At 35.7% G+C, this 11662-nt stretch overlaps 1 protein-coding gene and 1 non-coding gene across 2 annotated transcripts; both read right to left on the bottom strand.

The window, feature by feature from the left end:
• Positions 1-7258: 7258 nt before the first annotated feature.
• LOC110658366 (low-temperature-induced 65 kDa protein) lies at positions 7259-9369 on the bottom strand. The gene is given in 8 exon segments (XM_058133182.1): positions 7259-8105; positions 8108-8154; positions 8156-8192; positions 8403-8669; positions 8672-8752; positions 8755-8811; positions 8907-9128; positions 9236-9369. Coding segments are annotated over 8 exon segments (1554 nt in total). The 5' UTR covers positions 9312-9369; the 3' UTR covers positions 7259-7338.
• Positions 9370-10058: 689 nt separating this feature from the next.
• TRNAD-GUC (transfer RNA aspartic acid (anticodon GUC)) lies at positions 10059-10130 on the bottom strand. The gene has a single exon. It is a non-coding gene; the product is annotated as a tRNA-Asp (tRNA).
• Between the last annotated feature and the right edge of the window lie 1532 nt (positions 10131-11662).

The raw sequence follows: 11662 nt of genomic DNA, 5'->3' as shown, positions 1-11662 counted from the left end.
AATGGACAATGATGAAAAAGGTAAAGAAGTAGATACAAAGCTTTATAGAGGTATGATTGGCTCTCTTTTATATCTTACTGCTTCTAAACTAGGCATAGATTTTAGTGTTTGCATGTGTGCAAGATTTCAATCATGTCCAAAAGAATCCCATCTAAGTGCAGTTAAAAGAATCTTCAAATACCTCATTGGCACACACTCAATTGGTTTATGGTATCCAAAATGTGAATCATTTGATCTTGTTTGTTATAGTGATTCAGATTTTGCTGGAAGTAGATTGGATAGAAAAAGTACTTCAGGTACTTGTCAATTTCTTGGTTTTGCACTAGTTTCTTGGCATAGTAAGAAACAAACTTCAGTGGCTCTGTCTATAGCTAAGGTTGAATATATAGCTGCTATTAGTTATGTTGCTCAAATTTTATGGATGAAACAACAATTGAAAGATTTTGGTTTAAAATATAATCTTGTTCCAATTATGTGTGATAACACAAGTGCAATAAACTTGATTAAAAATTCAGTCCAACATTCAAGAACAAAACATATTGAGATCATACATCATTTTATTAGAGATCATGTTCAAAATGGAGATATCAAAATTGAATTTGTTACTACTAAAAATCAACTTGCAGATATTTTTACACAACCACTCAATGAGGAAACTTTTTGCAAAATTAGAAGGGAAATTGGCATGAGTAAACCACTTGCTTAAAATTCAATTCATGTAGATTCAATATATTTGCATATTATAGAATGTGTGAGTAATTTGTTGTGATATTAATTTGCTAAGAAAACTCTATATAATAGTAGCTAACTTATTTTTGTATTCTTGAAAATTAGTTTACTAAGTTGTATGCTACTGTTGCATGCCTAAAATTAGTTTGTTGTATCGTGTACTGTTCAAATTTTAAGCAAAAAAGTGTCTGTGCTTTAAACTTTTTACGTGCCAATCAGTTTACTTACTCATTTACATTATATATATATATATATATATACACACTAAAATAAAAATAAAATTCAAATAAAGTATTCTAGAAGAGGGAAAGCGCGGGACTCAAGAAAAAAAAATCAATTTTTCATCAACTGCTACACGAAACCTTAGCCCTTTAGTTTTTTTTTTTTCTCTCTCGCCATACCCGACTCCTCTCTCACCTTCTTATCGGTTCTCGGTACCAACCTTACCCATTTTTTTATCAAATTTTTCTTCATTATACCGACCCATCTACTTCGAGCGCCTCTCTCACTCTCTAATTCCTCACTCATTTCTCATTGCGTCGGAACCCATCTTTCCCGATACCTCACTGCTTCTAATTCGCCATTTATGGCTCGCACCAAAAGAAAAACCCCAGCCACAACCTCGCCGTCCTCTTCTTCATCTGAAGAACTCCTTGTTGCTGCCTTAAAGAAGAAATTGAATGAAAAGAGGAAAACACCAGTAACTGAGTTTAACAGTGTATGCTCTAACCCCTCTGAGGAAGTCGAACCTGCGGTGATGGCACCAAAAAAGAAAAAGGGAAGGAAAGTGCGTGGGATTGACATTCAACGTGAAAAGGGTGCTTCAAAATCATCGAGCTCTCTTGTTGACAAAGCACTTCTAGACTGTAAGTTCATAAAATGGGACAATTTTGATCATATTGATTTTCAATTTAAGGAACTCTTTGAATTTCAGGAATGGCTGACTGTGTGTGAATTCACTGATGTTTATTATCCTAGACTAGTCCAAGAATTTTATAGAACTTTAGAAATTGTCAATGAAGAAAACAGATTTAAGGTTTCTTTGAATGACAAAGTGTATGATGTTTCTGTTGAGTTGATTGCCCATGCCTTAAAATTGCCGAATGATGGAAATAGAATCTCTGCTCATAGAGATGTTGCTAGAGTTTTAGGTTTTAATTTGATTGAATTTGAAAGTGAAGTTTTTCCTGCCAACACTGCCACTAGTGAAAAATCTACTAGCACTAAAGCCCTTCAACACATTAAGATTATTCACAGTATAGTGAATTATATATTTTGTCTTAAATCTGGTAGTTATGGATATTTGAGTTATTTGGATATGTGCATCATGTGGCATATTGTTAATAAAGAGTAAGAATGATTTTGGCATATCTGATTTTCAAGAATATGTGTAAAGCTTATGGGATTGGTAAATTACCCTATGCACACCTCTTAACTGCCTTGTTTAGAGAATTGGAGATAAATGTCTCTAAGGAGAGTTCTAGGGCAGATTTACTTGTGCTTAGAGAAATTCATTCTGATAATGATGGCAGAAAGAAACGTTTTGAAAAAGGTGGATCCTCTAAAGCCAAAGTTGATTCAGATTTCCAAAGTGAGATTATGAGTGAGCTTCAAGGACTAAGAACATTTATTAATGAGAAATTCAGTACATTAAGTTAGTCTATTGAACTTCTGAGGAAATTTTTGGATATTGTTGATTATAAAGTAAGTCATTTACTTACTCAAAATGAGGAGTTAAAGAAACAGATTGCAGATCTTAAGCAGGCACAAGGAACTGATTTTGCAACTAAAGTTGAGACTGATGTACATGCAAATGATCCTTCTACTCATGATGGTAGTGCATTTGATCATGATAATATTGAGTGTGGAGGCACTCAACTTGGTGAGTCTACTGTTGCTGTAGAGCATGAAAGTGAACAGGTTGTAGAACCTGTAGCTGAGCCTACTATTGAACTTGAGAGTGAACAAATTGTAGAACCTATAGTTGAGTCTACACAGAAGAAGGAAGACTCTTTAAAGGATCAGTAGGAGAATGCTCCACCTAAACCTTCTGCAACTGAAGCTTCTCAGGCTAAGAATAGCAAGAAAAGAGTTAAGTCTACAGTGTCCAATCCATATCAGACTCTGGTTGCTGCTCTTCAAAGCCCATCTGATGAGGATGAATCACAGGAGCATGATTCTTTGGCTGACCAAATTTCTCAGCCTCCTGTTGCCAAACGCTCCAAGAAGAAGATGGTGCCTTCCAAAGCTATTCGAAGGAGTAAGATGCTTAATGTTTAGAAAATGATCTGCTTTTTTAGTTTACTAATATGTTTACTACTGTTGTTGAATGATTTTTCAGTTTGCTACTGTTTACCTTACTGATTTTCAGTTTATGCTTACTTGGTTCTTTTTGGATCAATATCTCCCGTTTACGTTTTGGCAGATGACAAAAAGGGGGAGAATGGATGTGTGCTTTTGTTTTGAAAAATTGGATGTGTGCTTATATTTTTTGAAAATGGAAGTATGCTTATGTTTTAGAAGTGTGTATGCAAACTATTGTGGCTTATGTGTGCAAACTATTAAGTTTAATATTTTGCATATTGAAACTATGGATATCTCATGAATATTTCTTGTAGCATAAATTTAGGGGGAGTTTTGTATAGCTATTAATACTTTTACTTTTTAAACTTGTGTGCATACATTTAGGGGGAGCAATTCCCGCATACTAACATGCTTGGTTATACATAAACTTACGCACACTTTTATTTATCCTTGATTAATGATTCAATTGAGTTTTGTCATCATAAAAAATGGAGAGATTGTTGACCCCGTGTAGCTCAAAATGAGTATTAATTTTGATGATAACAAAACTCAAATAGAATCTATCTAACTCAATTTTAAGTGATGTGTAGATTCTTTCTCTTATTTATGAAAAATATTTGAGGTTGCATCTAAGGAGGAAGAGCACTCAAAGGCATCTCAAGATGAATCAAAGTTGAGAAAGAATAAGATTATGAAAGCTAAAACTCAAAGTAAAAGTATAAAAGTCATAAAGTAAGGAATTGGGTCTTAGGACTTGTGTAAAAAGAATAAGATAAAAGTTTTAGTCAAATGGAGCTCAAAATTAATTTTTCCATCAATTAATTTATAAAATTTTCTCTCATCATGACCTTGGATATTACTACAACTCAACTCAACTCAACTCAACTCAACTAAGTCTTTATCCCAAAGATTTGGGGTCGGCTATATGGATTCGCTTTCTCCACTCTAAACGATTTTGGGTTAAATCTTCAGAAATGTGTAGTGCTTTTAAGTCATATTGTACTACTATCCTCCAAGTCAATTTAGGTCTACCCCTTTTTTTCTTTCTATCCTCTAACCTAATGTGATCTACTTGTCTAACTGGAGCCTCCGTATGTCTACGCTTCACATGACCAAACCATCTTAATCTCCCTTCTCTCAACTTATCTTCAATTGGCACCACTCCTACCTTTTCTCTAATACTCTCATTACAGACTTTATCTAGTCTAGTACGACCACTCATCCACTTTAACATTCTCATCTCTGCAACTCTTATCTTAGACACATATGACTCTTTCAGTGCCCAACACTCACTACCATATAACATAGCCAGTCGTATGGCTGTACGGTAAAATTTTTCTTTCAACTTATTGGGAATTTTACGATTACATAAAACTCTCATGGCACGTCTCCACTTCAACCATCCGGCTTTAATCCTATGACTAACATCCTCCTCGCATCCCCCATCTACTTGAAGGACTGAGCCTAGATATTTAAAGTGATTACTTTGGGACAGTACCACTCCATTCAAATTAACTCCTTCCCTATCACCAGTTTGGCCTTCACTGAACTTGCAATGCATGTATTCTGTCTTCGTTCTACTTAACTTAAAACCCTTTGATTCTAAAGTACTTCTCCAAAGCTCTAGTTTTCTATTGACTCATTCTCATGTCTCATCTATCAGAATAATATCATCCGCAAATAACATGCACCAAGGAATACTCTCTTGTATATGTTTCGTCAATTCATCTAAAACTAATGTAAAAAAGTAAGGGCTTATGGCTGATTCTTGGTGTAATCCAATTGAGATCGAAAAATCTCTTGTGTCTCCTCCCACTATGCGCACAATAGTAGTTACTCCTTCGTACATATCTTTCAATACTTGTATGTACCTAATAGATACCCTCTTTTGTTCTAACACATTCCATAAGACATCTCTTGAAACACTATCATAAGCCTTCTCCAAATCAATAAAAACCATGTGTAGATCTTTCTTCACATCTCTATATTTCTCCGTCAAGCTTCTAATGAGAAAGATTGCTTCCATAGTTGAACGACCGGGCATGAAACTAAATTGATTGAGAGAGATAGAAGTATCATGACGTAGTCGATGCTCCACAACTCTCTCCCACAACTTCATAGTATGGCTCATGAGTTTAATTCCCCTATAGTTTGAACAACTCTGTATGTCCCCCTTATTTTTAAAAATAGGTACTAAAATACTCCTCCTCCATTCATCAGGCATTTTCTTTGAGTTTAGAATCTTATTAAATAATTTAGTTAACCATGCCACTCCCATATCTCCCAAACATTTCCACACTTCAATTGGTATTTCATAAGGTCCACAGGCTTTACCCACCTTCATTCTCTTAAGTGTTTCCTTTACTTCTAAAGATCTAATCCTTCTAGTATAATTCACATTCTTTTCTATTGTTCTATAGTCTATATTCACTCTATTACCATTTTGACTATTATTAAAGAGATCATTAAAATAATTTCTCCATCTTTCTTTAATGTCCTCATCTTTCACCAACACTTTTCCTTCTTTATCCTTAATGCACCTAACTTGATTCAGATATTGACATTTCCTTTCTCTTCTCCTTGCTAATCTATAAATATCTTTCTCCCCTTCTTTAGTTCCAAGTTTCTCATATAACTTTTCAAAGGCCTGTGCTCTTGCTTGACTAACTGCCTTTTTTGCCTCTTTCTTTGTTATCTTATACTGTTCATATGCCTCATTATTATCACATTTAGGTAATTTCTTATACCATTCTCTTTTTCTCTGCACTGCCTTTTGTACTTCCTCATTCCACCACCATCTCTCTTTTGAGGGTGGTCCATGTCCTTTAGACTCTCCAAGTACTTTTCTAACTACTTCTCTAATATTTGATGCCATCTGTATCTACATATCATTGGCCTCTATATCCAGCTTCCATACTTTGGACTCGAGAAGCTCATTTTTGAACTTCACTTGCTTTACTCCTTTGAACTCTCACCACTTTGTTCGAGCTACACTATTTCTTCTGACCTTACTTAAATTGTTCCTAAACTTGACATCCAAGACCACCAACCAATGTTGACTTGTTAAAAAATTAAATTAGATTTTTCTTAAGGTCTAAATTAGATTTTTAAAGTTTACAATTTGAAATAGGCATCTGGTAAATTAGTTTGCTAACTTATTTGTTAAAATATTAGTTTGTTAATGTGTTTGCTAAAATTATAGTTTGCTAACTAGTTTACTACTGTCGCCAAAAATTTCATTAGTTTGCTAAATAATCATAGCTGCTCTACTTCGTATAAAAAGACAAAATAACGGCTATTTTGCCTAGAATAGAGTGTAGAACGTTCCAAAAGGGTTTCAAATAGTTTAAAATGATTTGGGACTATAAATACACCTTCTTTACTTCATTTTACACTGGATGAAAGCTTACAATTACACTCCAATCTTGATTTTTCATTTATTGCTTTCATTCAAGAGCTTTAAAGTGTTTGAGCTACTATTGGCAAATCAACTCATCTCTTCTTTATAGTTTGATTTGTATTGAGTAAGAGTGAGCGTTAAAACATTAAATTGCATTTAAAAGAGGTTGTACAAGTACTTATTGAAACTTGAGAGTGTGAGTGCTTGAGATAGCACTTGTCTAAGGGTTCAAGCTACCTTGGTAAAAGCTTATTGTTGAAAAAGTTATAAAGGGCTTTTGGTCTCTTGCTTTTAAAAGAGAAGTGGAGAGAAGACTCAAACAGGGTTCTTTGAGAGAGTGGATATAGGCTAGTTAAGCTGAACCACTATAAAAATTATTGCGTTTGATTTCTCTAACCTTAATCTCTTTACTCTTGTGTAATTTAAATTCTATGCATGTTATGTTAAAAATTGTTATAAGTATTGATTGAGGCTCGAATTGCAATTTAGAGATATATTCTTGAAACACATATCACTTTCACTATATGTATATAGGAGCACCTAGTTGAACAAAGCCACAATTGTTTATTAGGCTATAAGCAAGGGCCGAAAAATTGGTTAAGTTCAATTCACCCCTATTTTAGGACAACAATTTATATTATCATATGGTTAGATTTGTCACAATCAACATTAAAAGATTAAGCCTGATAAATTCGTTGATTGAATTTGTTTTAGCTGTTTAATGGGGGAATTAATGGGAGATTAATTTGATTTGCATAGGCACATCACTCGAAAGAAATTGCATATTTACAATCTGGCACTTGCAAAGGAAACCGATCAGTTATCACAACAATATATACATAACATGCGCACAGGAGAAGAGATGCTTCGAGAATTCATAAGCAGAATTTTGTCCATTCGACCTTCTATTCACAAATCACGCACACTTCAAACAAACAACTATATAAACAACACTCTTTCTGTTTCAATTTCCTGGTTCTTGAAGTCTCTTCTCTGTTTTTTCTCCCTTTAACCTTATCCACCATAGCACTCCCAGGAACGTGCACAGAACTTGGATCCACATGTTCTCCAGAATTCTCTTCCATACTTCCCAATCGCCTCTTCACCTCGTCAGACTCTGTCACTTTGCCCATTGGTTTATCTGCCTTCTCTGCTTCTGGCTTTTTCTTATGTAAAGCCTCTGAAATAAGTTCAGATAAGGCCCCATCTTCCTCGCCAGGCTTCAACTTCTCTGCCACATAATCCTTAACCGACACCCCTCTATCTTGCTTGTTGGCCTTGCGTTCTACTTCAAAGCCAGTGCCAGCGCGAGTTCCATGCATTTTTGACATCACGGTGCTGCCTGTCTCGGCAACTTTCTCATAAGCAGGAGAGAGTCTCTCTGCCACATTTGTCACAATTCTCTTCCCATATTCCATGGGTGATGCAGCCTTGGCCTTGTCTTGTCTTTGATGCATTTCACGTTCCTTTGCATCGTCTTTCTCTTCATATCCAAGCTTGGAAGCTACAACATTTGTTGCAGAGATTGCTTTACCGGCGACTGCAGAGGTGGCGGAGGATATTTTCTCTACGTAGCTGCTCTGTTTTGATGCTTTCTCACCCGTATCATAACTAGGGAGATCTTGGGATTTCCCGGAAGCAATCTTGGAAACTAATCTAGGGTTTTCTTGGAGGTTATGGGTATCGGAGGAGTTGGCTCTGGAGAGAATTGGTCATGGCTTAGAACGAAGGATTGGAGTAACTCCTACTTCTTCACCACCTGCAATATATATATATATATATATATATATATATATATATATATATATATATATATATATATATATATATAAGCATATCAATTAACCATTTAAGTCCCTGACTATTTGGAAAAGAAAATTATTGAAGGCAAAATAGTCCAATAACCTCATTAAGTAAATATGAGACCTCTTCAAGATCTTACACACGTAGAAATTGATATCGGCTTCTTATATGATTACCTGCACCAGTTGGATCGGAGACTTTGTCTGATAATTGGAAGGATTGTGATCTCCAGGTCTATCTTTTCGTGCATGAGGATCCTCTTCCAAGCCTGTTGGTCTTTCCAAATTGACTTCTGTTTGTCCTCGAATCGCCTCTTGTTCCCGAGCGAAAGTTCCAATTGGATCAGTACCTTTTGTTTGTTCCACAATCCCAGGAGAAATGGATTTAGGCTTGTTTAGTGGAGTATGAGGCACTTCCTTAATATTACTCGTTTCCCAGCAGCAACTTTAAGTTGTCCTGTATATTCCTGTTTCACAGGGACAAAGCTCTTCATTGAATCAGTTTCTTTGGCTTGGGAGTTTTCGAAAAATCCTCTTGCCCAGGCATAGAGCCCCTAATAGGAGCAGACTCGAAAGCTGCAGATAGATTTTAATTGTATTCGAGATCAAACTTATTATTCACATTAAATACTTGTAATTTAGTGATATTCTAATCCTGAAGCACTATATACTTGATCCTCCTCCTCCATTGCGAACTTCAGGGTCATCAAATTCTTCATTCTTATCATCTTCCTTGTCCAGGTCATGATCATCAGGTATGTGACCTTCACGGTGTAAGTTCTGGTCATAGTTGTGGCCATGGCCATGCAATTTGAGAGTGTGCTTTATTTTCCTGGCCTTTGCCTTCACCTTCTTCAACACCGACTTCTCTTGGTGATGCTCATTTTCACCTTCTGCCGCCAAATTAAAGAAATAAACATCACAGTAATTGCCAAAACACAGAATTCCCGCTTAGAATTTCAGTATTAATTTACAAAAATTGAGGAGATATAGTCCTTACCTGCAGCATGCAATCCAGCATTGTGCGGTTCTTGATCGTAGCGATGACCGTGTGGGCGTTCCATTTGTGAATCCATGTTGGAAACAATAAGCAAGAGATGAGAAGTGCACTTCTATTTGTCTGACGTTACTCAGAGAAGACAGAACAGATAAGCCCAAGGAAAAAAATTAGAATGTTTATAGAAGGACTGCAGTGCCACCTTTTGCATGGCTAATGTGTATTGATAGTACTAAAAAAATAATTTTTTTTTATATAAAGAAATAATTTTTTTATAATATAAAAAATAAATTTTATATAATTAATTATAAAAAAAATGATATATAAAATGTACTTAATAATTTTAATAATTTTTCTTTTGCATGGCGTTGGCTCTCTACCATATGATACGTTTTCTGATAACCGACACGTCTCCTGACACGTAGTTGTAGCTGCTTGTACACGCGGAGCTAAGGCCGTGGAAGATTTGGATAAATGTTTATTGAAAGAGCTTGTTACGAGCAAATATGAAAATGAATAGGATGGTACAGGAAGTGTGATTAATTTCTATCGATGACAATTACAGGGGGCGTGCGTCTGTTACATTACACAAGAACACAACGTTTACACGTATGCTTTACTTTACGTTAAAAGGATGGCACATTTAAACAAGGAATTTTCATCTGGATTCTGGACCATTTCCTTGCAAAAGGATTTTTGATGGTGGGGCCGTGGGGGATCGAAAATTAAATTAACGAAAAAAAGGAAAAATGAAAAACAAATCGCCGCTACCGACTCACCGTCGATAGAAAAGTAAATCAACGAAAAAAAACAAAAAAATAAAAATCGCCGTTGCCGGGGATCGAACCCGGGTCGCCCGCGTGACAGGCGGGAATACTCACCACTATACTACAACGACTTGATGTTTCAGGCAGCGATTTGTTTACTAATCATACTACTAAAGAGATAGACATCATGGGCTGTAACTTGTAATTATAACAAATTTTTGAAAAATTTATAATTTAATCTCCCCATTTTATTATCAATAATAATCTGATTCCTGTATTTATAAATTAAATTATTACATTAACTGATGAAAAAAATAAATTGGCCCTTTGGCTAAATTAATTCAAGATGCCGTTATTTAAGGTGAATATTTAAGCTTTCAAAAAAAAAAAAGTAAATATTTAAAGAAATTAATTTATTTAGAGTAAGTTTTAGGGTAATATTTTCTTTCTCTTACGGTCTCTTTCTTCCGCCTCTCTTTCTCTCTTCTACTTCTCCTATTTGTCACAACAGCAATACAGATACAGACAAGTGCTTTCTTCAGCAGCTACCTACGTGATGGCCTCTTCTTCTTCTTCTTCTTCTTCTTCTTCTTCTTCTTCTTTTTGTGGTTGGTGGTGGTGATCGGTTGGTGTGCTAAGTCTTGTATTAGGTTTGTTCTTCAAGTTCACAACTTTTGGGAACACACTGCAAATCAAATAAAGCAAGAGTTTTTTCTCCTGTTGTTAATTGAATCAAGAAAGGGTTAAGAATTGAATTACAGACCTTCAAAGACAAATGAGCTCTTATCAGAGCCAAGCTTGGCGATCTTCATTTTGGCCAAGTTGGATCAGCATTTCAAGCGACATTTTGATTAAAAGTGAGTTTCTTAAGATAGTACGAGGGGTTTTTCTCCGAAAAGGGAGGCAACGTGGGCCGAGTCAAGGAACTTAATCATCCGTTTGCAGATTGGTAACAAAGAGTCGAAGAATTCGGCCATGGACTCCCTGCTTGGGTTGCTCCAACAGGATGATAAGAGAAGATGTTGTGGCAGCAATTACAAGGGTTTCAACGATGGATAGTAGCAAGTACATGTTAATTGCGAAGGTCTTATTGCTTTTGAATCATTTGCCTCGGGTTCTGGAATCAATATATGGGTTTGCAGTGGAAAAAGCATGCAAGTTTTAAGCTTTTCTAAAGGGGGATTTTGACAAGTGAGTGCAGTTTAGCTATTAGATCCTTTTGATACAGAATTTTGATAAGAAATACCCTGCTTCGATATTGGCCTTGCTAGTGCATTCTAAAAAGTGTAGAAAACAAATAATCGGTGCTGATTCCTGTGTACATTTGGAGAAACTTTGTTGAGATGGATGTAGAAGGGGCAAACAACCTTTTGGACGGTCTCGGCCGGCATAAGTTTTGGGCTTTGCCTCGCCATAGCAGCCATAGAATTCTTGAATTGGTGCATCATTGTGGGAACAGATGGGATCGGGTTTGTGAGGCTAGGTGTAAGAAGTGCACAAATTGTTCAAGTACAAATGTTTTTAACGTGTTTTAGTCATTAGAAGAGTTTCTCTCTTTATGCAAAGGGAAACGGGCTTGACTCACCATAGAATTGAATTAATTCGAACGGAGAGACCTTAAGTTTTTTACCAAAGCAAACATCAAAAATGAAATAATTCAATT

The sequence above is a fragment of the Hevea brasiliensis genome, chromosome 13 (assembly GCF_030052815.1).
Source record: "Hevea brasiliensis isolate MT/VB/25A 57/8 chromosome 13, ASM3005281v1, whole genome shotgun sequence".
Classification (NCBI taxonomy): Eukaryota; Viridiplantae; Streptophyta; class Magnoliopsida; order Malpighiales; family Euphorbiaceae; genus Hevea; species Hevea brasiliensis.
This window is presented reverse-complemented; position numbering and strand designations above follow the sequence as displayed.